This window comes from Balaenoptera borealis (assembly GCF_965194805.1).
Source record: "Balaenoptera borealis genome assembly, chromosome: 19".
NCBI lineage: Eukaryota > Metazoa > Chordata > Mammalia > Artiodactyla > Balaenopteridae > Balaenoptera > Balaenoptera borealis.
This window is the reverse complement of record NC_138878.1, coordinates 3,473,306-3,501,294: the sequence shown is the minus strand read 5'-3', so window position 1 is coordinate 3,501,294 and position 27,989 is coordinate 3,473,306. Positions and strand designations below refer to the sequence as shown.

At 43.0% G+C, this 27,989-nt stretch overlaps 1 protein-coding gene across 1 annotated transcript; it reads right to left on the bottom strand.

Annotated features, from left to right (window-relative positions):
• Nucleotides 1-36: 36 nt before the first annotated feature.
• Nucleotides 37-27,989, bottom strand: GINS2 (GINS complex subunit 2). The gene is made up of 5 exons (XM_082366940.1): nt 27,780-27,989; nt 27,435-27,549; nt 3,786-3,885; nt 928-1,054; nt 37-714 (listed from the first exon to the last, which is right to left on the bottom strand). Exons 1-5 carry the CDS (start codon nt 27,867-27,869, stop codon nt 589-591), a joined length of 558 nt encoding a protein of 185 aa, XP_082223066.1. The 5' UTR covers nt 27,870-27,989; the 3' UTR covers nt 37-588.

Here is a 27,989-nt window from a genome sequence, read left to right as displayed (position 1 = left end):
GCATGGCAGTTATGCAGGAACAAAACCCAACAGAGATTTGGGTTGATTCCATCTTTATTGTGTATCAGGGCTTAGATGACAAATATGGGTGGTTGTCACTCGCCACTCATCTGCTGTCCTGTGTGTGAATAGCCTCTGTAGCAGACTCTACGTTTAGCCCAAGAGATCAGGGTCAAGAAGGGAGAAAAATGGCCACGGCCACGTTACCATCCTGCTATATCTCCATCTTAAAAGCAACACCGGACGTCACCGAACACCCACCTGCACACGACAGTCCCGTGCAGGAGACCCGGAGCTCTGCTAGGGAAATCATTCGTTCTGCGAATGCTTTTCTCATTCCCCCATGAAAGGACAGCTGGCTCCCAGATACAGACGTGGAATTACAGAATGTCTCGAGGACTAAGCACAAGCCTGTTGCTTTCCAACAAGGTTATAAACCCATCCCTTGCTTCACTGCACTTTTCTGCGTACATTCAGAAGTGGTTCTAGAACTCTGGAAATGTGAGTACCTCTGTCACGTCCCGAGCACGCAGGCCACCCGGTGAGCCTCCTGCCGGCAGACACGGGCCTCTACAAACCAGTCTCTGCCTACAAGTCCTGAGACTGGGCGCTGTCAGAAGGTTGCAGGTTCGTGCGGAGTTTGTACATGTGATTGAGCGCTTGTGTGAGGAAAGCCCCACTGGTGTTGATCTCCATCAAGGTCAAGTTATCCAGCTAAAACACAAGGGCAAACAGACCGGGTTGGTTGAGTCTTTGATTTCACGAAAGGTTAAATCTACTGGATAAAAATAAGGATACAATGAGGAATAATATTCTGAAAGCCCTGCATGGCTAGTTATCCCTTCCTGCGATGCCCTAAGCAGACAAGATGCCGCGGGCTGTCCCACAGAGCATCCAGCCTCCGTGGGCGGCCCACCACGCGCCCACCTTGGCGTGTGCCTCCTGCTGTCTCACAAAGCTGTCAGCAGACACCCGGAGCTTGGCTGTGCGTGTGTCCCACACGTCCTTGATCAGGGTCCGGATCTCATCTGCTTTTGGGATGTTGTCTGAAGCACTAAAGGAAGCAAAAGGTGAAATAAATCGCATAAGGAAGCACTCAGTAAACTAAGGCAACTTCCAGGTAGAAGTGGCTTCTGTGTAAATACTGCTTGGATTTAGGCAAAAATGCACAAGTTGTTCTAGCCTCAAAATTTGTTTCGCTTTTTCAGTTTTTTAAAATGTAAGGATTTCTAGCAGTTAAGCTTGGTGCCAAGAAAATTCAGCCACGATCCTCACTGAGTTATCTGTGCTCTTGTTAGTTGTCCCTGGGCAAGCTGTGGTACGAAGACTTCTGTTTATTCACCAAAAAAAATTAGATCTTGGAGAAGAAGCTCTGAGTAGGTCCTCCTCTGGCTCAGGATAACTGAGTGTTCTATGCTATAGAATTTCCATCTAGAATGAATTTCTTTCAAAGGCTGGCTCAGAGGTCATGACCTCTAATGCTAATACCCCATCTGTTAGGGAAAGAAGACGAAGGCTCTGTGCCAGGCATTTCTATCCTCACAAAATCCCTGAGGCATAGGGACTGTCCCACTCTACAGAGAAAACAGATACATTTGCAAAAGTCACAGAACAAATCGCAAATTAGCATAAACAGCACACCTATACACTGCAAATTCTGGGTAAAAGTTTGGAGTCAGCGGGGCCGCTCTAAGAGCCTTCCTGTGTGACACATTTTTAAATTAACCTTTGAAGAAAGAGACAAACTAGAAGACAAAAGCAAAAGTCAACATCGTTCATCACCAGGCATCCTAGGATAAGCTGGCAAGGCTCCCTCCACAGGCTAAAATTAGCTCAAGATGAGTAGATGGAGAATCAGTAGGATACAATTGATATAGTAGACTTTATTCAAGACCCAAACATTTGGATCTTACGCTCTGAACAGCAGGTTAAAGAACAAAGGACCCCAGCTCCTTATGAACTGCACTGCAGAACCAAGGTCCCCTCACTGAATGGATGACTCTAAGGAATTATAAAACAAGGGTTTCGATAGGAACTGCGTACATAACGCATTGAACTTCAAACACTGAAGATGAACAGGCCTCCCTTCCGCTCCCGTATTCTCCCTTCTGAAGTCACCCTCCCCTACGGCAGCAGCCCTCTCATAGCCTCCGGATGACGCCCGCCTGGGGGCGCCGCGCCCACTGCCCTGCCCTCACTCAGTCCAGGCAGGTCCCAACGGCCCTGCTCCACAAACCCAGGCCCTTTCACCGTCCGTCCTTCTACCTACACGGCCCTCTCCCCTAGTGGATTTCCCCTCGCCCTCCAGGCCGGCCCCTCCGGCAGCGCCAGGCATGAGGGCTGCACCCCTGCGCGCTCTGAGCAGCACTGCACACGCTGCTGTGTACACCACGTCTGTCAACAGGGTCGCATCTCTTCCCCACAAAACTGGAACTCAGCCCACATGGCCATCTCCGCTACCCGGTGGCACGCTTAGCATGCTGAATGCTGCGAATGTTGTGAACTACACAACTGCAGCCGCGTGTCCACTCAAGGACAAGTCCACGTTACGCAGATGTTCCCTTGAATTGCACAGGGCCACTCGGGGGGCCCGGCCCCGCTGCTCTCCGGCAGGCAGGAGGGGGCTTCCAGCTTCTGTTCCGGCTCTGCTCTTGAGTCCATCAGTGAACAGGTGCACCGGCTTCAGAAGCTTGACACTGTGCAAATTACACTGCAGGTAGCCACACTTGCCTGCCCCCTGCACTGATGCATTCATTCATTCCACAAACATGTGAGGACCTGGCACTGTGCGGGGGCACGCGAGACAGTCCCTGCCCGTGAGACCTGGGGGCAGGGGTGGGGGACAGCACAGGCAGACAGCAGTTAGAGCATCACACCTGACAAGTGCTATAGAGGGGTGCAGAGCTGCCACGAGGACAGGTCACGTAACCTGGGAGGGAGGACCTGCTGTGCTAAACCCGAGGAGGGAGCAGGGAAGATGTGGCCTCACTGGGCGGAAGGACGGTGTACACACACACACACACACACACGTGTGCACCTGTGCACTCTGAGGACCCGGGCATGTGTGAAGAAGTGAAGGAGGCCAACGTGAGCCTGGACCCCGGAGAATCGGAGGGAAGGACTGCAGAGCGTGGGGAGAGCCGGGAGAAGGGAACCAGGCTCTGCGGTGCTTCGAACACCATGACCAGGGCTTCAGACCCTCGAGGGGCTCCGAGGGGCAGGGGACTCACAGGGCAGCTGCATCTTGGAAAGGCTGCTCTGGCTGCAAGGCGGACAAGGAATTAGAAGCCCACGGGGAGCCTCAACTGGATGAGGGGAAACAGTTTTGCCCCAGCGGACCTGCCTTTTAGCCCAGGGTCGAAGGAAAATGCAACCCCTGGCCCTTTCCTGTGCAAGAGATACAAGAACGCAGATGCACAGGCCCAAAGGAGAAGAGGGGTGCAGCTCGACTAATAAAACATTTGCAGTTAAGAAAAAGGCTACTGCTAGAGATGATGGGCTGATACTGGAGTCCAATATCAAGTGACGGGTAGGACGCAGAATGCAAAGAACCACGGGATTCACCAGGAGAGGGAAGGGTGGAAAAGGGAAAAAAGAGAAACAGGGAGAGAGAGAGCCCGGCCAGTGTGTGCGTGCCCACAAACGACTCCCAGACTACTGACTGAGGACCTGGGGGCCAAAGCTACCACTTCCCTCGGTAATGAGCGTGGAACACGAAAGGAGGTGGGCTGGGAACGGGGGGTTCCATCGTGCATGTGGCGTTCGAAGAAGTGAGAGGTACTTACTGATTTAACAGGAGTTTGGTGAGCTCCATGTAGTAAAGGCTGGGCATAGGGGTAAAAGTTTCTTCCTTTCGTTCATGATCCCGAATCTTCTCCAACTTTTCTGAAATTTAGAAGTGTGTACATTTTACCATGACCATGAGCAAAATATAGTTTTAAAACCTTCCAAATTTACCAAGTACCTATATTTCCTAGTCAATCAACTAAAAAATACATTAAAAAACCCCACTTTTTGAAATAACATATCACTAACTAGACATCACTGGGCCGATTTCCCCAAGCACTTCTCTTAGAGAAGGTGGTAGATTTGGGTTATTGTTATTGCTGGGCCTGCGGAATATATGACTGAAAACAGTATGTCCGAGTCTGAAGTTCTTTTCTTAGGGAAAGAGTGAAGTGTGCTACCTTTGATGCAGGCAGTGATGATGGTAACCAGTGACTGCAGAAAGGTACTTACTTCTAAGTAAGAAGAGAGCAAGACAGCTTACAACTAATACAGGGCGGCAAGCCCCACATCGGGAATCAAACTGCTGAGTCCAGTTCCATCCGCAGGAACAGTCTCCACACGCCTCACCCCTCTCCCCTTCTGTCCTTCCTCCTGGCCTAAGAAAACCCGAGTCCTGAACCCGCCACGGCACGCCATGGCGAAGGGACACACAGACAGAGCTCCGCAGTGGGGTCTCGTTTGAAATGACTGGCCACCCACCTCCAGGGGCCCTCGGTGCTCCCCTGCAACCCTCATACTCCCCGCTCCCGCCACCCTCTCCCTTTCCCTCCTGCCCGCCTTCTCCACGCTTTCTCCCCAACACCGTGCGGGGCTCCGCACACTACCGCCACCGCATCCTCCTAAGGGGCGCGCTGGACCTTCTCTCGCCTGCACAGAACACCGCTTCGGCAACTGTCCTCACTCCTGAGTGCTCCCTCTTGCCCCCGCTCTCGAAGCAGTCCATCAAACTCGACGCAACATCTTCCAGCTTAAAAAGAAAGCCCTCCCCTGACACCAAATCCTTCTCCAGCTACAATCCATTTCTCATGCCCTTCACAACAAAACTTCAAGAGTTCCCTGACATCGGCATTAACTGTTCCTGTGGGCGACTATCCCACCCTCTGACACGACTCACCGAGGCCACCACCTCTGCTCAGCTAAACCCAACGGCCACATCTCAGGCCTCGTCACGTCTGACAAGGGCAAATCCTTGGGGTGTGTTTATCACTTGGCTTCCGGGATACCACTCTCCCCAAGTTCTCCTCTCATCTCCCCGACTCCTCCAGGCCTTCCTGACCTCAACACACTGGAGGACAGAGCTCCTTCCCTCACCCCTTCTCCACCGCCTACACCCATATCCCACGTGTTCTCATCCCACTTCATTTAAACGCCACCTATGCTCTCATGACACCTTCCACACCTAGAATCCCAGCTCAGCCCCTCCCCTGACCTCCTGGCTCAGATGCCCCGCTGCCCACAATATTGCCGCTCGGATGTCTAACAGGCACCTCCAGTGTCACATGTTCAAACCCCCCTCCCGGCTCCCACTCTAGCCCACAGTGTCCCTGCGATCTGCCCGGGCTCAGGAAACGGCAGCTCCAGCTCCTGCAGCTCCAGCGGCAACCCTGGTGGGCACCCTTACCCCTTCTCTCTGATCCCATGGTCTGTCCTTCAGCAAATCCTGCTGATTCCTTTCTTCAAAATACGCCTAGATGCCAACCACATCTGCCCGCTTCCATCAACTCACTGGTCAAGCCACCCTGAGCTCTTGCCGGGCTAACCCCCTACCGCCCTCTCCCCACACTCATCTCCACACCGCAGACTGAGTCTCTTTCTTTTCCACATCTAAATCAGAGTATGAAACACCTCTGTTCAAACCCTGCAACGAATCAAAATGACCGACAATACCCGGTGATGGCCAGGGGTGGAACAACAGGAACTCGTACGTTTCTGCTGGGGTTACAGGAGTGGCTCAACCACTCGGCAGGGCTCCTGGGCAGTTTCTAACAGAGTGAAGCACAGTCTGCCCTACGAGCTGGCAGTTCCACAACTCTAGGTGTTTATTTACCCAAGAGAAATAAAAATACATACCTGCAAAAAGACTCAGACACGACTGCTCAAAGCAGCCTTCTTCACAGTAGCCTAAAATGGGAAATGACCCAAATATCCACCAACAGAAGGATGGGGGACCAAGCTGTGGAATACTCACACAACGAAGGAAACACTCCTCAGCGAGGAAAGAATGACGTAATGACACGTGCAACAAAAGGGGCGAATCTCAAAAACAGTATGATGAATAAGCGAAGTCAGAGAAAAATTGACATGCCAGATGATTCCATTCATATGCCGTCCAAGAACAGGTAGAACTAATGTACAGTGGCAGAAGCAGCAGCTGGCTCCTGGGCAGGACCCACGGGCTGACTAGGGATTTCCACTCCTTGTCACCACAGGATGGCCCAGGCGTACGAGAAGCCTCAGGCAAATTGTCTCCGCACCTTCTCTCTGACTCTGGCCCTCCCACGACACAGGTTCTTGCCCTCTATCACCTGGGTTGGAATAGGCCAAAACTGACAGAAAGGGATGCAGTGCCAACAGAACCAGGGCCTGGTGGGCGGGTGGGGAAGTCCCTGCTTTAAAAAATGCCCTTCAGAGCAGAAGGGACTGGAGTTTCCTGTCATGTTTCAGGACCACCAGATTCACACACCCCTTTGGGACAGGCAGTAAAGACAAAACAATCTTTCTTAAACTGTACTTGAGTGCACCTGGCTCCAAGTGTCCTAGCTTCTAGGAGGTAGGTACCCCTGGGTGATTTCCAAAGGGAAGGGGATAATCAAAATCGCTCAGAGGCTTTTCAAATTTCATATGCCCCCCAACCCCGACCCCAAATAAATGTGACATTCATTCTTTACTAGTAATGAGCCATTCATAGCTCTGAGGTGAGAAAAAGACTGCAAAGGTTCAGGATGAAGACCGTGTGCCTCTTTGATGCAGTATTTTCTTTTCGGTTTTTTTCCAACAGCTTTACTGAGGCATAATCAACATACCGTACAATTCACCCATTCAATGGTTTTTAGTATATTCACAGAGTTGTGCACCCATCACTTCAATCAACTTCAGAACATTTTCATCACCCCAAAAGGAACCCCATAATGGTTCCATCACCTGCTCAAACCCTCATTGCTAGGCAACCACTAATCTTCTTTGTCTCTGTGGATCTGCCTGCTCTGAACAATTCATATAAATAGAAGAATACAACAGTTGGTCTTTGTGTCTGGTTCTTCTCCCACTTAATGTAACATTTTAAAGGTTCATCGGGACTTCCCTGGTGGCTCACTGGTTAAGAATCTGCCTGCCAATGCAGGGGACACGGGTTTGAGCCCTGGTCCGGGAAGATCCCACATGCCGCAGTGCAACTAAGCCCGTGTGCCACAACTACTGAGCCTGCGCTCTAGAGGCCTGTGAAGCCCTCGCACCTAGAGCCCGTGCTCCGCAACAAGACAAGCCACTGCAATGAGAAGCCCGCGCACCACAACAAAGAGTAGCCCGCGCTCACCATAACTAGAGAAAGCCCACACATGCAGCAATGAACACCCAACGCAGCCAAAAATATAAGTAAATAATAAATAAAGGTTCATCTATGTTTGTACCCTGTGTCACAACCTCATCCACTGAGGTGGCCAAAAACAATATTGCCTTGGATGGATGATGCCTTATTTTCAGGCATTCTCTCTAATGTAAGGTAATGACTCTGCTACTCATGCTGGTCTATACTTTAAAAAAAAATTTTTTTTATAGATTTATTTACTTTTATTTATTTATCTTTGGCTGCACTGGGTCTTCATTGCTGCGTGCAGGCTTTCTCTAGTTGTGGCGAGTGGGGGCTACTCTTCGTTGTGCTGCACAGTCTTCTCATTGTGGTGGCTTCTCTTGTTGTGGAGCGCGGGCTGTAGGCACACGGGCTTCAGTAGTTGTGGCGCATGGGCTTAGCTGCTCCGCGGCATGTGGGATCTTCCTGGAACAGGGCTCGAACCTGTGTCCCCTGCATTGGCAGGTGGATTCTTAACCACTGTGCCACCAAGGAAGTCCCTAGACTTTAAAATAAAGACTGTTACAAGAGACAAAGAAGGACACTACATAATGATCAAGGGATCAATGAAAGAAGAAGATATAACAATTGTAAATGTATATGCACCCATAGGTGCACCTCATAGGAGGTGTACATAGGAGCACCTCAATATATAAGGCAGATACTAACATCCATAAAAGGAGAAATTGACAGTAACACAATAATAGTAGGGGGATTTAACACCCCACTTTCATCAATGGACAGATCATCCAGACAGAAGATCAATAAGGAAACACAAGCCTTAAGTGACAAATTAGACCAGATGGACTTAATTGATATTTATAGAGCATTCCATCCAAAAGCCACAGAATACACATTCTTTTCCAGTGCACATGGAACATTCTCCAGGATTGATCACATGCTGGGCCACAAAGCAAGGCTCAGTAAATTTAAGAAAACTGAAATCGTATCAAGCATCTTTTCCGACCACAACACTATGAGATTAGAATCAACTAGAAGAAAAAAACTGTAAAAACTCAAACATGTTGAGGCTAAACAATATGCTACTAAACAACCAATGGATCACTGACGAAACCAAAAAGGAAATTAAAAAATACCTAGAGACAAATGAAAACAAAATCATGACCATCCAAAATCTACAGGATACAGAAAAAGCAGTTCTAAGAGGGAAGTGTATAGCAATACAATCCTACCTCAGAAAACAAGAAAAATCTCAAATAAACAACCTAATCTTAGACCTAAAGCAACTAGAGCAAGAAGAACAAACAAAACCCAAAGATAGTATACTGAAAGAAATAATAAATATCAGAGCAGAAATAAATGAAATAGAAACAAAGAAAAAATAGAAAATATCAATAAAACTAAAAGCTGGTTTTTTGAAAGGATAAACAAAATTGATAAACCTTTAGCCAGACATATCAAGAAAAAAAGGGAGAGGGCTAAAATAAATAAAATTACACATGAAACAGGAGAAGTTACAACAGAAATACAAAGGATCATAAGAGACTACTACAAACAACTATATGCCAATAAAATGGACAACCTAAAAGAAAAGGACAAATTCTTAGAAAGGAACAACCCTCCAAGACTGAACCAGGAAGAAAACGAAAATATGAACAGACAAATCACAAGTACTAAAAATGAAACTGTGATTAAAAAACTCCCAACAAACAAAATTCCAGGACCTGATGGCTTCACAGCTAAATTCTATCAAACATTCAGAGAAGAGTTTAACAACCTATCCTTCTGAGACTATTCCCAAAAATTGCAAAGGAAAGAACATGCTCAAACTCATTCTATAAGGCCACCATCACTCTAATATCAAAACCAGACAAAGATACCATAAAAAAGAGAAAATTACAGGCTAATATCACTGATGAACAGACGCAAAAATCCTCAAAAAAATACCAGCAAACCGAATCGAACAATACTCTAAAAGGATCATACACCATGATCAAGTGGGATTATCCCAATGTTGGAAGGATTTTTCAATATCTGCAAATCAATCAGTGTGATACACCACATTAACAAACTGAAGAATAAAAACCATATGATCAGACTTCCCTGGTGGCGCAGTGGTTAAGAATCCACCTGCCAATGCAGGGGACACAGGTTCGAGCCCTGGTCCGGGAAGATCCCACATGCCGCGGAGCAACTAAGCCTGTGTGCCACAACTACTGAGCCTGCGCTCTAGAGCCCATGAGCCACAACTACTAAAGCCCACGTGCCTAGAGCCTGTGCTCTGCAACAAGAGAAGCAACAGCAATGAGAAGCCTGCGCACCGCAACGAAGAGTAGCCCCCACTCGCCACAACTAGAGAGCCCTCGCGCAGCAACGAAGAACCAAGTCAGCCATAAATAAATAAATAAAACAAAAACAACAAAAAAAATGATCATCTCAATAGATGCAGAAAAGGCTTTTGACAAAATTCAACACCAATTTATAATAAAAACTCTCCAGAAAGTGGGCATAGAGGGAACCTACCTCAACATAATAAAGGCCATATATGACAAACCTACAGCTAACATCATACTCAACAGTGAAAACCTGAAAGCATTTCCTATGAGATCAAGAACAAGATAAGGATGTCCACCGTCTCCACTTTTATTCAACATAGTTTGGAAGTCCTAGTCATGGCAATCAGAAAAGAAAAAGAAATAAAAGGAATCCAAATTGGAAAAGAAGTAAAACTGTCACTGTTTGAAGATTACAGGATACTATACATAGAAAATCCTAAAGATGCTACCAGAAAACTACAGGAGCTGATCAATGAATTCAGCAAAGTGGCAGGATACAAAATACATACACAGAAATCTGTTGCATTTCTATACACTAACAATGAAAGAACAGAAACAGAAATTAAAGAAACAATCCCATTTACCAGCACATCAAAAAGAATAAAATTCCCAGGAATAAACCTAAGGAGACAAAAGACCTGTACTCTGAAAACTTTAATACACTAATGAAAGAAATCAAAGATGACACAAACAGATGGAAAGATATACCATGTTCTTCAACTGGAAGATCAATGTAGTCAAAATCACTATACTACCCAAGTCATTCTACGGAATCAACGCAATCCCTATCAAATTAACAGTGGCATTTTTCACAGAACTAGAACAAAACATTTTAAAATGCGTATGGAAACAAAATAGATGCGGAATAGCCAAAGGAATCCTGACAAGAGAAAACGAAACTTGAGCAATCAAGCTCCCTGACTTCAGACCATACTACAAAAAGCTATGGTAATCAAAACAGTATGCTACAGGCAAACACAAAAAATATAGATCAAAGAAAGCTCAGAAACAAACACACAAACTTATGGCCAATTAATCTACGACTAAGGAGGCAAGCCTATACAATGGAGAAAAGACATTCTCTTAAATAAGTGGTGCTACACTGGTACACAGTGTGTCCTGTACCAGTGTGTACAGGAGAGCTTCATGTAAAAGACTGAAACTAGAGGGCTTCCCTGATGGCGCAGTGGTTAAGAATCCGCCTTCCAATGCAGGAGACACAGGTTCGAGCCCTGGTCTGGGAAGATCCCACATGCCGCAGAGCAACTAAGCCCGTGCGCCACAACTACTAAGCCTGCGCTCTAGAGTCCATGAGCCACAACTACTGAGCCCACGCGCCACAACTACTGAAGCCTGCACGCCTAGAGCGCGTGCTCCGCAACAAAAGAAGCCACCACAATGACAAGCCTGCGCACCACAAAGAAGAGTAGCCCCCGCTCGCCGCAACTGGAGAAAGCCCGCGTGCGGCAAGGAAGACCCAACGCAGCCAATACATACATACATACATATATACATAAATAAATAAAATTTATTAAAAAAAAAAGAAAAGAAACTAGAACACTGTCTAACAGCATACACAAAAATAAAGTCAAGCAGAATTAAAGACCTAAGTGTAAGGTTGGGATACTAAAAACTCTTAGAGGGAAACATAGGCAGAACACTCTGACATAAATCACAGCAAAATCTTTTTGATCTGTCTCCTAGAATAATGAAAATAAAAACAAAAATAAACAAATGAGACCTCATTAAACTCAAAAGCTTTTGCAAGCAAACAAAACCATAAACAAAACAACAAGACAACCCACAGAATGAGAGAAAATATTTGCAAACGTTGTGACCAACAAAAGCTTAATCTCCAAAATTTACAAACAGCTCATGCAGCTCAGTATCAAAAAAACCCAAACAACCCGATATAAAAATGGGGGAAGACCTAAATAGACTTTTCTCCAAAGAAGACATACAGAGGGCCAAGAGGCACATGAAAAGATGCTCAACATCACTAATTATAAGAGAAATGCAAATCAAAACTACAATGAGATATCACCTTACACCAGTCAGAATGGCTAACATCAAAAAGTATACAAACAATAAATACTGGAGAGGGTGTGGAGAAAAGGGAACCCTCCTATGCTGTTGGTGGGAATGTAAATTGGTACAGTAACTATGGAAAAGAGTATGGACGTTCTTTAAAAAACTAAAAATAGAGCTACCATAAGATGCAGCAATCCCACTCCTGGTCATATATCTGGAGAAAACCACGGTTCGAAAGGATACATGCACCCCAATGTTCATTGAAGTGCTGCTTACAATAGCCAAGACATGGAAGCAACATAAATGTTCACCAACAGATGAATGGATAAAGAGGATGTGGTACATATATACACTGGAGTATTACTCAGCCATTAAAAGGAATGACATAATGCCATTTGCAGCAACACAGACAGACCTGGAGATTATCATACTAAGTGAAGTAAACCAGACAGAGAAAGACAAATATCATATAATACGACTTATATGCAGAATCTAAAACAAAATATGCAAATGAACTTATTTACAAAACAGAAACAGGCTCACAGACTTAGAAAATAAACTTACAGTTACCAAAGGAGAAAAGTGGAGGGGAAAGATAAATTGGGAGTATGGGACTGACATACATACACTACTATATTTCAAATAAGTAACCAACAAGGACCTACTGTATAACACAGGGAACTCTGCTCACTATCCTGTAATAACTGAAATGGGAAAAGAATTTGAAAAAGAGTAGATACATGTATATGTAAAACTGAATCACTACACTGTATACCTGAAACTAACACAACGTTATTAATCAATGAAACCCCAATATAAAATAAAAATTGAAACCAAAACAAAAATAAACAAATGGGACCTCATTAAACTGAAAAGCTTTTCACAGCAAAGGAAACCATAAACAAAACGAAACGACAACCTACAGAACAGGAGAAAATACTGGCAAAGGATGTGACCGACAAGAAATCAATCTCCAAAAATTTACAAAGAGCTCATGCAACTCAATATCAAAAAAGCAAACAACCCCATCAAAAAATGGACAGGACACCTAAATAGCCTTTTCTCCAAAAAAAAACATACAGACATCCACAGGCACATGAGAAGATGCTCAACATCGCTAATTATTAGAGAAATGCAAATTAGAACTATAATATCACCTCACACCAGTCAGAACGGCCATCATCAAAAAGTCTACAAACAATAAATTCTGGAGAGGGTGCGGAGAAAAGAGAACCCTCCTACACTGTTGGTGGGAATGTAAGTTGGTGCAGCTACTATGGAGAACAGTATGGAGGTTCCTCAGAAACTAAAACTAGAGCTACCATATGATCCAACAATCCAACTCCTGGGCATATACCTGGACAAAACTATAATTGAAAAAGATACACACACCGCTATTTTCTTGGTAGCGCTGCTTACAATAGCTGAGACATGGAAGAAACCTAAATGTCCATCTTCATAAAGAAGATGTGATACATATATACAATGAAATACTACTCGGCCATAAAAAAGAACGAAATAATGCCATTTGCAGCAACATGGATGCAACCAGAGAGTATCATACTAAGTGAAGTAAGTCAGAAAGAGAAAGACAAATACTATGTGATATCACTTACATGTAGAATCTAAAATATGGCACAAATGAACCTATCTACAAAACAGAAACAGACTCACAGACATAGAGATCAGATTGGTGGCTGCCAAGCAGGAGGGGTGGAGGGAGCGAGGGATGGACTGGGAGTTTGCGGTTGGTAGATGCAAACTACCATATATATAACAGATAAAAAACAAGGTCCTACTGTTTAGCACTGGGAACTACATCCAACCTCCTGGGATAAACCATAATGGAAAAGAATATTTTAAAAAAAGAATGTATATATGTGAATCACCGAGTCACTCTGCTGTACAGCAGAGATGCACACGACATTATACATCATCGATACTTCGATTAAAAAAAAAAAGAATGAAATAATTCCATTTGCAGCAACGTGGATGGACTTGGAGATTATCATACTAAGTCAAGTAAGCCAGACACAGAAAGACAAATATCACATGATATCACTTATATGCAGAATCTAAAACAAAATATACAAATGGACTTATTTACAAAATAGAAACAGACTCACTGACTTAGAAAACAAAGTTACGATTACCAAAGGGGAAAGGTGGAGGGGAAGGATAAATTGGGAGTATGGGACTGACATATACACACTACTATATTGCAAATAAATAACCAACAGGACCTACAGTGTAACACAGGGAACTCTGCTCACTATTCTGTAACAACTGAAATGGGAAAAAAATTTGAAAAACAGGAGGGACATGTATATGTATAACTGAATCACTTTGCTGTACACCTGAAAATAACAATGCTGTTAATCAATTAAACACCAAAGTAAAAGAAAAATTAAAACAAAAATAAACAAATGGGACCTCATTAAACTCAAAAGCTTCTGCAAGCAAAGGAAACCATAAACAAAACAAGAAGACAACCCACAGAATGGGAGAAAATATTTGCAAACGATGCCATTGACAAGGGATCACTCTCCAAAATTTACAGACAACTCATACAGCTTGATAAACAAACAACCCCATCAAAAAATGGACAAGAGACCTAAATAGACTTTTCTCCAAAGGAAACATACAGATGGCCTCAGGCACATGAGAAGATGCTCAACGTCGCTAATTATTAGAGAAATGCAAATCAAAACTACAATGAGATATCAGCTCACACTGGTGAGAATGGCCATCACCAAAAAGTCTACAAACAATAAATACTGGTGAGGGTGTGGAGAAAAGAGAACCTTTCTACACTCTTGTTGGGCATGTAAACTGGTACAGCCACTATGGAAAACAGTATGGAGGTTCCTTAAAAAACTAAAAACAGAGCTACCATATGACCCAGGAATCCCACTCCTGGGCATAAATCTGGAAAAAAACCATGATTCGAAAGGATACATGCACCCCAATGTTCATTGCAGCACTGCTTACAATAGCCAGGACATGGAAGCAACCTAAATGTTCTTTGACAGAGGAATGGATAAAGAAGATGTGGTACATATATACAATGGGGTATTACTCAGCCATTAAAAGGAATGATATAATGCCATTTGCAGCAACACAGACAAACCTGGAGATTATCATACTAAGTGAAGTAAGCCACAAAGAGAAAGGCAAATATCATATGATACGGCTTCTATGCGGAATCTAAAACAAAATATACAAATGGACTTATTTACAAAACAGAAACGGACTCACAGACTTAGAAAACAAACTTATGGTTACCAAAGTAAAAAGATGTAGGGGAAGGATAAATTGGGGAGCTTGGGATTGACATATACAGTAAGTTTCCCACATACGAACGAGTTCCGTTCCGTGAGGGCATTCGTAGTCCCATTTGTTCAAAAGTCCAACAAAGTTAGCGTAGGTACCCAACCAACACAATAGGCTATATAGTACTGTACTGTAATTGGTTTATAATACTTTTCACACAAATAATACATAAAAACAAACACAAAAAATAAACATTTTAAATCTTACAGTACAGTACCTTGAAAAGTACAGTAGTACAGTACAACAGCTGGCATACAGAGCTGGCATCGAGTGAACAGGCAGGAAGAGTTACTGACTGGAGGAGGGAGAGGAGGTGGGACATGGTAGAGCTGAAGGAACGTCAGCAATAGGAGACGGAGGGCAAGCTGCAATTCCACTCATGCCTGATGTTCACGGCACAGGTTCTGGTTCTTTGCTGCATTCGATTCTATCTACCCTCTTGAAAAAACGATCCAGTGATGTCTTGGTAGTGGCTCTTTTTATCTCCTCACAGATGACACGGTAGCACTGGATTGCATTCTGATTGGCTGCTGCAACCTTCGGGTACCGTTCTGTGTTAGGGTCCTGTGCCTCAAAAACTAACAGTGCCCCCTCAAATAAAGAAAATCCCCTTGCAATTTCCTGTGTTGTGAATCTCTTCGGTTCTTCAGTTACTTCTTCCTCTTGTCTGTCTTCGTCCTTTCTCTGGGCCTCCAATTCCTTCAGGTCTTCATCAGTCAGCTCCTTGTGTTGCACACCAAGGAGTTCAGTGAGGTTGTCCTCTTGCAGATCTAGCTCCAGCTTCTTGCTGAGGGTCACGAAGTTGCTGAAGACCTCTTTGGACTCCTCATCCACCTTCTCAAATCCATGAAAATCGTGAACAAACTGCGGGCAAAGGTTCTTCCAAACCCCATTCATGGTGATGGCCATAACGTCAGGCCAAGGAAAGTCAATCTTTTTTACGGCCTTGTAGACGTTATAGTCTTTCCAAAACTGTCACAAAGTTCTTCCTGCTTGGTCACTTGCCTTTACTGCCTGACGAAAAGTGTGACGTAAATAGTATTTCTTGAAAGTCGCTATAACTCCCTGGTCCATATGTTGGAGAAGCGACATGGTATTCAGTGGCAGATGCACTACTTTGACGTTGGGATGAAAGTCATTCATGAATGGGGGGTGGCCCGGATCACTGTCGAGCAGCAAAAGAATGTTGAATGGGATGTCCTTCTCCAAGCAATGTTTCTCTACCTCTGGGATAAAGTGGTGGAAAAACCAATCCTGGAAAATGGCCTGTATAACCCAGGCTTTGGGGTTACTCTTCCACACAACACGAAGAGAGCCCTTGGCTATGTTTTTAAGGGCTCTTGGGTTCTCTAAATGATAAACTAACAGAGGCTTCAGCTTCATATCACCAGAAGCATTGCCATCACACAACAGAGTTAGCCTATCCTTTGCTGCTTCAGAGCATGGCATCAACGTTTCCTCCTTACTGATGTAACTTCAGTCTGGCATCCTCTTCCAGTACAGTCCTGTCTCATCCACATTAAAAACCCGCTCGGGTAAATACATGCCTTCATCAATAATTTCTCAAAGCGCTTCAGGAAATTCCCGGGCAGCTATCGTATCTGCACTCGCTGCCTCGCCACTTACTTTTACCTTGTGAAGGGTGGCTCTAGCCTTGAACTGGTGAAACCAGCCATGGCTGGCATTAAAAGATGTGCCCTTGAAGGAGGAACCAAGATGGCGGAGTAGAAGGACATGCTCTCACTCCCTCTTGCGAGAACACCAGAATCACAACTAGCTGCTGGACAACCGTCGACAGGAAGACACCAGAACTCACCAAAAAAGATACCCCACATCCAAAGACAAAGGAGAAGCCACAATGAGACGGTAGGAGGGGCGCAATCAGAGTAAAATCAAATCCCATAACTGGTGGGTGGGTGACTCACAGACTGGAGAACACTTATACCACAGAAGTCCACCCACTGGAGTGAAGGTTCTGAGCCCCACGTCAGGCTTCCCAACCAGGGGGTCCGGCAAAGGGAGGAGGAATTCATAGAGAATCAGACTTTGAAGCCTAGTGGGAATTGAATGCAGGACTTTGACAGGACTCGGGGAAACAGAGACCCCACTCTTGGAGGGCACACACAAAACAGTGTGGGCATCGGGACCCAGGGGAAGGAGCAGTGACCCTGGGGGAGACTGAACCTGAACCAGACCTACCTGCTAGTGTTGGAAGGTCTTCTGCAGAGGCGGGGGGTGGCTCTGTTTCACCGTGGGGACAAGGACACTGGCAGCAGAAGTTCTGGGAAGTACTCCTTGGCGTGAGCCCTCCCAGAGTCTGTCATTAGCCCCACCAAAGAGCCCAGGTAGGCTCCAGTGTTGGGTTGCCTCAGGCAAAACAACCAACAGGGAGGGAACCCAGCCCCACCCATCAACAGTCAAGTGGATTAAAGTTTTAGTGAGCTCTGACCCCCCCAGGAACAGTCAGCTCTACTCACCACCAGAGCCTCCCATCAAGCCTCTTAGATAGCCTCAACCACCAGAGGGCAGACAGCAGAAGCAAGAAAAACTACAATCCTGCAGCCTGTGGAACAAAAACCACATTCACAGAAAGACAGACAAGATGAAAAGGCAGAGGGCTATATACCAGATGAAGGAACAAGAAAAACCCCCAGAAAAACAACTAAATGAAGTGGAGATAGGCAACCTTCCAGAAAAAGAATTCAGAATAATGATAGTGAAGATGATCCAGGACCTCGGAATAAGAATGGAGGCAAAGACTGAGAAGATGCAAGAAATGATTAACAAAGACCTAGAAGAATTAAAGAACAAACAAACAGAGATGACCAATACAATAACTGAAATGAAAACTACACTAGAAGGAATCAATAGCAGAATAACTGAGGCAGAAGAACGGATAAGTGACCTGGAAGACAGAATGATGGAATTCACTGCTGCGGAACAGACTAAAGAAAAAAGAAAGAAAACAAATGAAGACAGCCTAAGAGACCTCTGGGACAACACTAAACGCAACAACATTCGTATTATAGGGGTCCCAGAAGGAGAAGAGAGAGAGAAAGGACACGAGAGAATATTTGAAGAGATTATAGTCGAAAACTTCCCTAACATGGGAAAGGAAATAGCCACCCAAGTCCAGGAAGCGCAGAGAGTCCCATACAGGATAAACCCAAGGAGAAACACGCCGAGACACATAGTAATCAAATTCGCAAAAATTAAAGACAAAGAAAAATTATTGAAAGCAGCAAGGGAAAAACGACAAATAACATACAAGGGAACTCCCATAAGGTTAACAGCTGATTTCTCAGCAGAAACTCTACAAGCCAGAAGGGAGTGGCATGATATACTTAAAGTGATGAAAGGGAAGAACCTACAATCAAGATTACTCTACCTGCCAAGGATCTCATTTAGATTTGATGGAGAAATCAAAAGCTTTACAGACAAGCAAAAGCTAAGAGAATTCAGCACCACCAAACCAGCTCTACAACAAATGCTAAAGGAACTTCTCTAAGTGGGAAACATAAGAGAAGAAAAGGACCTACAAAAACAAACCCAAAACAATTAAGAAAATGGTCATAGGAACATACATATCGATAATTACCTTAAACGTGATTGGATTAAATGCTCCAACCAAAAGACACAGGCTTGCTGAATGGATACAAAAACAAGACCCATATATATGCTGTCTACAACAGACCCACTTCAGACCTAGGGACACATACAGACTGAAAGTGAGGGGCTGGAAAAAGATATTCCATGCAAATGGAAATCAAAAGAAAGCTGGAGTAGCTATACTCATATCAGATAAAATAGACTTTAAAATAAAGAATGTTACAAGAGACAAGGAAGGACACTACATAATGATCAAGGGATCAATCCAAGAAGAAGATATAACAATTATAAATATATATGCACCCAACATAGGGGCACCTCAATACATAAGGCAACTGCTAACAGCTATAAGAGAGCAAATCGACAGTAACACAATAATAGTGGGGGACTTTAACACCTCACTTACACCAATGCACAGATCATCCAAAATGAAAATAAATAAGGAAACAGAAGCTTTAAATGACACAAGAGACCAGATAGATTTAATTGATATTTATAGGACATTCCATCCAAAAACAGCAGATTACACTTTCTTCTCATGTGCACACGGAACATTCTCCAGGATAGATCACATCTTGGGTCACAAATCAAGCCTCAGTAAATTTAAGAAAACTGAAATCATATCAAGCATCTTTTCTGACCACAACGCCATGAGATTAGAAATGAATTACAGGGAAAAAAACATAAAAAACACAAACACATGGAGGCTAAACAATATGTTACTGAATAACCAAGAGATCACTGAAGAAATCAAAGAGGAAATCAAAAAATACCTAGAGACAAATGACAATGAAAACACGACAACCCAAAACCTATGGAATGCAGCAAAAGCAGTTCTAAGAGGGAAGTTTATAGCTATACAAGCCTACCTCAAGAAACAAGAAAAATCTCAAGTAAACAATCTAACCTTACACCTAAAGAAACTAGAGAAAGAAGAACAAACAAAACCTAAAGTTAGCAGAAGGAAAGAAATCATAAAGATCAGAGTGGAAATAAATGAAATAGAAACAAAGAAAACAATAGCAAAGATCAATAAAACTAAAAGCTGGTTCTTTGAGAAGATAAACAAAATTGATAAGCCATTAGCCAGACTCATCAAGAAAAAGAGGGAGAGGACTCAAATCAATAAAATCAGAAATGAAAAAGGAGAAGTTACAACAGACACCGCAGAAATACAAAGCATCCTAAGAGACTACTACAAGCAACTCTATGCCAATAAAATGGACAACCTGGAAGAAATGGACAAATTCTTAGAAAGGTATAACCTTCTAAGACTGAACCAGGAAGAAACAGAAAATATGAACAGACCAATCACAAGTAATGAAATTGAAACTGTAATTAAAAATCTTCCAACAAACAAAAGTCCAGGACCAGATGGCTTCACAGGTGAATTCTATCAAACATTTAGAGAAGAGCTAACACCTAATCCTTCTCAGACTCTTCCAAAAAATTGCAGAGGAAGGAACACTCCCAAACTCATTCTATGAGGCCACCATCACCCTGATACCAAAACCAGACAAAGACACTACAAAAAAAGAAAATTACAGACCAATATCACTGATGAATATAGCTGCAAAAATCCTCAACAAAATACTAGCAAGCAGAATCCAACAACACATTAAAAGGATCATACACCACGATCAAGTGGGATTTATCCCAGGGATGCAAGGATTCTTCAATATACGCAAATCAATCAATGTGATACACCATATTAACAAATTGAAGAATAGAAACCATATGATCATCTCAATAGATGCAGAAAAAGCTTTTGACAAAATTCAACACCCATGTATGATAAAAACTCTCCAGAAAGTGGGCATAGAGGGAACCTACCTCAACATAATAAAGGCCATATATGACAAACCCACAGCAAACATCATTCTCAACGGTGAAAAACTGAAAGCATTTCCTCTAAGATCAGGAACAAGACAAGGATGTCCACTCTCACCACTATTATTCAACATAGTTTTGGAAGTCCTAGCCACGGCAATCAGAGAAGAAAAAGAAATAAAAGTAATACAAATTGGAAAACAAGAAGTAAAACTGTCACTGTTTGCAGATGACATGATACTATACATAGAGAATCCTAAAACTGCCACCAGAAAACTGCTAGAGCTAATTAATGAATTTGGTAAAGTTGCAGGATACAAAATTAATGCACAGAAATCTCTTGCATTCCTATACACTAATGATGAAAAATCTGAAAGAGAAATTATGGAAACACTCCCATTTACCATTGCAACAAAAAGAATAAAATACCTAGGAATAAACCTACCTAGGGAGACAAAAGACCTGTATGCAGAAAACTATAAGACATTGATGAAAGAAATTAAAGATGGTACCAACAGATGGAGAGATATACCATGTTCTTGGATTGGAAGAATCAACATTGTGAAAATCTACTACCCAAAGCAATCTACAGATTCAATGCAATCCCTATCAAATTACCAATGGCATTTTTTATGGAACTAGAACAAACCATCTTAAAATTTGTGTGGAGACACAAAAGACCCCGAATAGCCAAAGCAGTCTTGAGGGAAAAAAACGGAGCTGAAGGAATCAGACTCCCTGACTTCAGACTATACTACAAAGCTACAGTAATCAAGACAATATGGTACTGGCACAAAAACAGAAACATATATCAATGGAACAAGATAGAAAGCCCAGAGATAAACCCACGCACCTATGGTCAACTAATCTATGACAAAGGAGGCAAAGATATACAATGGAGAAAAGACAGTCTCTTCAATAAGTGGTGCTGGGAAAACTGGACAGCTACATGTAAAAGAATGAAATTAGAATACTCCCTAACACCATACACAAAAATAAACTCAAAATGGATTAGAAACCTAAATGTAAGACTGGCACTATAAAACTCTTAGAGGAAAACATAGGAAGAACACTCTTTGACATAAATCACAGCAAGATCTTTTTTGATCCACCTCCTAGAGAAATGGAAATAAAAACAAAAATAAACAAATGGGACCTAATGAAACTTCAAAGCTTTTGCACAGCAAAGGAAACCATAAACAAGTCGAAAAGACAACCCTCAGAATGGGAGAAAATATTTGCAAACGAATCAACAGACAAAGGATTAATCTCCAAAATATATAAACAGCTCATTCAGCTCAATATTAAAGAAACAAACACCCCAATCCAAAAATGGGCAGAAGACCTAAATAGACATTTCTCCAAAGAAGACATACAGACGGCCATGAAGCACATGAAAAGATGCTCAACATCACTAATTATTAGAGAAATGCAAATCAAAACTACAATGAGGTGTCACCTCACACCAGTTAGAATGGGCATCATCAGAAAATCTACAAACAACAAATGCTGGAGGGGGTGTGGAGAAAAGGGAACCCTCTTGCACTGTTGGTGGGAATGTAAATGGATACAGCCACTATGGAGAACAATATGGAGGTTCCTTAAAAAACTAAAAATAGAATTACCATATGACCCAGCAATCCCACTACTGGGCATATACCCAGAGAAAACCGTAATTCAAAAAGACACATGCACCCCAATGTTCATTGCAGCACTATTTACAATAGCCAGGTCATGGAAGCAACCTAAGTGCCCATGGACAGACGAATGGATAAAGAAGTTGTGGTACGTATATACAATGGAATATTACTCAGCCATAAAAAGGAACAAAATTGAGTCATTTGTTGAGACGTGGATGGATCTAGAGACTGTCATACAGAGTGAAGTAAGTCAGAAAGAGAAAAACAAATATCGTATATTAACACATGTATGTGGAACCTAGGAAAATGGTACAGATGAACCAGGTTGCAGGGCAGAAGTTGAGACACAGATGTAGAGAAGAAACGTATGGACACCAAGGGGGGAAAACTGCGGTGGGGTGGGGATGGTGGTGTGCTGAATTGGAAGATTGGGATTGACGTGTATACAATGATATGTATAAAATTGATGACTGATTAAAAAAAAACAAAAAACAAAGATGTGCCCTCTGATTCTTTGCCATGTTTCTTCTTTAAGTCTTCATAAAGGCTTTTGGTTTCTCTTGAATCAGCATTAAGCTGAGCGTGACTCGATGATGATGCTGATCCGGCATCCACATACTGAGAAGTTTCTGCATCTCCTCCATCACTTTTCCACGCTTCTTTGATATTACTGTCAACATCATCGGCACAGCAGACTTCACGTTCCATGATCTTGTCCTTGTTCTTTAGGATCGTGCTGGTGGTTGAACGATTCTTGTTATGAGAACGAGCGACGTCTGCCATCTTTTCGCCTCGCTCCACTCTCTCAATTATTTTCACTTTTGTTTCCACTGTTATTGCTTGGCACTTCTTAGCAGCACCAGCTACATCACCGCTGCTTTTATGCTTGCTTCCGGACATCCTGAGTTTGAAATAAAGATACCGTACTAGTGTACTCTATACAGTACTGTAAAGTACACAAAAGCCCAACCACTTGTAGAGGATGCACGCACATGGCAATGTACGCCAGACACGTGAACTAACAGACGTGAATGGACATGTGAACGCACGTTCCCATCTTTGAAAGTTCGCAACTTGAAGGTTCATATGCAGGGACTTACTGTACACGCTAGTATATTTAAAATACATAATCAACAAGGACCTACTGTATAGCACAGGGAACTCTGATTAACATTCTCTAATAACCTAAATGAAAAAAGAATTTGAAAAAGAGTTCATACATGTATAACTAAATCACTTCATTGTACACCTGAAAATAACACAACATTGTTAATCAACTATACTCCAATATAAAATAAAAATGAAAAATGAAAAACAAAAAGGGACTCACCTGGTGATCCAGTGGGAAAGACTCTGAGCTCCCAATGCAGGGGACCCTGGTTTGATCCCTGAACAGGGAACTAGATCCTGCATGCATGCCAAAACTAAGAAGCCCGCAGGCCACAACTAAGAAGCCCACACGCCAAAACTTAGAAGCCCGCATGCCACAACAAAGACCTGGCACAGCCAAAACAAATAAATAAAAAATAATAATAATAAATTTTTTAAAATTAAAACAAAAACAAAAAAAAACAAATGGTACCTCACTAAACTCAAAAGCTTCTGCAAAGGAAACCATAAGCAAAACGAAAAGACAACCCACAGAATGGGAGAAAGTATTTGCAAACGATGTGACCAACAAAAGATTAATCTCCAAAATTTACAAACAGGTCATGTAGCTCAATATCAAAAAAACAAACCCAATAAAAAAATGGGCGAAGACCTAAATACACTTTCCTCCAAAGAAGACATATAGACGTCCACAGGCACATGAAATAATGCTCAACATCGCTAATTCTTAAAGAAATGTAAATTGAAACTACAATGAGATATCACCTCACACCAGTCAGAATGGCCATCATCAAAAACTCTACAAACAATAAATACTGGAGAGGGTGTGGAGAAAAGGGAACCCTCCTACACTGTTGGTGGGAATGTAAATTGGTACAGTCACTATGGAGAACAGTATGGACGTTCCTTAAAAAACTAAAAATAGAACCATACAACCCAGCAATCCCACTACTGGTCATATATCTGGAGAAAACCATGGTTTGAAAGGATACATGCACCCCAATGTTCACTGCAGTGCTGCTTACAATAGCCCAGACATGTCAGCCACCTAAATGTCCATCAGCATATGAATGCATAAAGATGATATGGTACATATATACAATGGAGTATTACTCAGCCATTAAGAATGAAATAATGCCATTTGCAGCAACACAGATAGACCTGGAGATTATCATACTAAATGAAATAAGCCAGAAAGAGAAATACAAATACCATATGATATGAGTTATATGTGGAATCTAAAATATGACACAAATGAACCTATCTACAAAACAGAAACAGACTCACAGACATAAGAGATCATACTTGTGGTTGCCAAAGGGAAGGGCAGTGGGGGAGAGGGATCAACTGGGAAGTTGGGGTTAGCAGATGTAAACCATTATATAGAGTGGATAAACAACAAGGTCCTACTATACAGCATAGGGAACTATATTCAATATCCCGGGATAAATCGTAATTGAAAAAAATATAAAAAATGAGTGTATGTGTATAAATGAGTCATTTTGCTGTACAGCAGAGTGGCACAACATTGTAAATCAAATATATTTCAATAAAAAATAAAAAAATTTTTAAAATCTTGAAAAATCTAGTCCATTTCCAGCAAAAATCAAATTTCTAAGGAAAATAAGGGAATATTTAAAGCTTCTATTATGGGAAAAAATGCACTATGGAAATGTCTGTCTTGCCACAAATAAATGATCTAATGTACCACTCTTTAGGAAAAAAAGAAAAAAAAGGAATGTATATATATGTACATATGTGAGTCACTTTGCTGTACAGCAGAGATTAGCACAACATTGTAAATCACCCATGCTAGCACAGGGAGATCAGCTCGGTGCTTTGTGACCACCTAGAGGGGTGGGATAGGGAGGGTGGGAGGGAGATGCAAGAGGGAGGAGATATGGGGATACATGTATATGTATGGCTGATTCACTTTGTTATACAGCAGAAACTAACACACCATTGTAAAGCAATTCTACTCCAATAAAGATGTTAAAAAAAATCACCTATGCTTTAATAAAAAAAAAAAAAAAAAAAAAAGAATGAAATGATGCCATTTGTAGCAACATGGATGAACCTGGTGATTATCATACTAAGTAAAGTAAGCCAGACAGAGAAAAACAAATATCATATGATATCGCTTATATGGAGAATCTAAAAAAAAATGAGAGAAATGAACTTATTTACAAAACAGAAACAGACTCACAGACTTAGAAAACAAACTTATGGTTACCAAAGGGGAGAAGTGGAGAGGAGGGATAAATCTGGAGTTTGGGATTGACATATACACACTACCATATTTAAAATAGATACCCAACAAGCACCTACTGTATAGCACATGGAACTCTGCTCAATATCCTAGTAATCTAAATGGGAAAAGAATTTGAAAAAGAATAGATACATGTATACGTATAACTGAATCACTTTTCTGTACACCTGGAACTAACACAACATTGTTTTGTTTTGTTTATTTATTTATTTGGCTGCATTGGGTCGTTGTTACTGCGCACCGGCTTCTCATTGTGGTGGTATCTCTTGTTGCGGAGCACGGGCTCTAGGCGCGTGGGCTTCAGTAGTTGTGGCACGTGGGCTCAGTAGTTATGACTTGCGGGCTCTAGAATGCAGGCTCAGTAGTTGTGGCGCACGGGCTTAGTTGTTCCACGGCATGTGGGATCTTCCCGGACCAGGGCTCGAACCCGTGTCCGCTGCATTGGCAGGCGGATTCTTAACCACTGTGCCACCAGCGAAGTCCCAAACACAACATTGTTAATCAACTATACTCCAATATAAAATAAAACTTAAAAACAAAAATAAAAATAAACAAACGGGACCTCTTTAAACTCAAAAGCTTTTGCACAGCAAAGAAAACCATATACAATATGAAAAGACAACCCACAGAATGGGAGAAAATATTTGCAAATGATGTGACCAACAAAAGATTAATCTCCAAAATTTAGAAAGATCTCATGCAGGTCAATATCAAAAAAAAAAAAAAAAAAAAAAAAAACCCAAAAAAACCAAACCACCCTATCAAAAAACAGACAGGAGACCTAAATAGCCTTTTTTCCAAAGAAAACATACAGACGTCCACAGGCACATGAGAAGATGCTCAACATCTCTAATCATTAGAGAAATGCAAATCAAAACTACAATGAGATGTTAACTCACACCAATCAGGATGGCTAACATCAAAACACCTACAAACAATAAATACTGGAGACGGTGTGGAGAAAATAGAACCCTCTTGCACTGTTGGTGGGAATGTAAATTGATACAGCCACTATGGAGAACAGTATGGAGGTTCCTCAGAAAACTAGAAATAGCATTACCATATGATCCAGCAATCCCACTCCCGGGCATCTACCGGGACAAAACTTAATTCGAAAAGATCCATGCACCCCAATGTTCACTGCAGCCCTGTTTACAACAGCCCAGACATGGAAGCAACCTAAATGTCCATCGACAGAGGAACGGATAAAGAAGATGTGGTACATATATACAATGGAATATTGCTCAGCCATTAAAAAAGAAAGAAATAATGCCACTTGGAGCAACACGGATGGACCTGGAGATTATCATACTAAGTGAAGTAAGTCAGACAAAGAAAGACAAATATCATATGATATTGCTTATATGCGGAATCTAGAAAAATGATACAAATGAACTTATTTACAAAATGTAAACAGACTCACAGACTTAGAAAACAAACTTACCGTGACCAAAGGGGAAAGGTGGAGGGGAGGGATAAACTGGTAGTTTGGGTTTGACATATACACACTATGATATTTAAAATAGATAATCAATAAGGACCTACTGTACAGCACAGGGAACTCCGCTCACTATTCTGTAATAACCGAAGTGGGAAAAGAATTTGAAAAAGAATAGATACATGTATATGTACCTGAATCACTTTGCTGAACACCTGAAACTACCACAACACTGTTAATCAACTATACTGCAATATAAAACTAGAATTAAAATAAAATAAAAGTTTGTGGAAATATCTTAAAATCAAAACCTGAACTAGAATTTGTACACACACCCCAAACGACCATTACTAACAGTGACCCGCGGCCTCTCGCAGGTGAGGCTGGGAAGCATTCATTGATTTCACCTGATGAGCGACGCTGCGTCCGTGGAAGGACCGCGTGCCTCCACTCGCGGGAGGGCGACCCCGGCCCCCACGGTCCGCCTCCCCCACCACACCCCGCTCCCCCTCCACGTCCTCACCCACGTCCATCCACTCGGGGGGGAGCAGCCGACACTTCTGTCTCTGTTTCAGGTTGATCGCCAGCCACAGAGGCACCTGCACTGGTAAGCCGGGGTTGAAAGGCCCCAGATCGCCCTGCAAGCAAACACACACACACACACCGTCCCTCACAACTGCATCGCTGGACCTCTGCTGTCCACGGGCTGAAGCCCGAGCGCGCTCTCGGCCACACCGCGCCCCACCGTTCACCTGCGCGGGGTCCCGAACGCCGCCCGACGACACCTGTGGGCTCTGGACCCGCCGCCCCGCCCCCCTCCCGGAAGCGGGAACCGACCAGGGCGAGCCGGAGGCTCAGCGGGTCTCACCCCGATGAGGTAGATCTTGTCCAGACTGAAGTTCGGGATAATGGTGACCAGCTCCTTCTCGGCCAGAAACTCCACCTCGGCCGCATCCATGGTGGCGCCCGCGGCCAGCCCGGGACTCGCCGCCGCCTCCGGCCCCTCAGCGTCCGGGAAGACGCGCTGCAGCCGCCGCTTTCCCGCCACCGAGTAATGCCCAGCCTCTGGCCGGAAGGA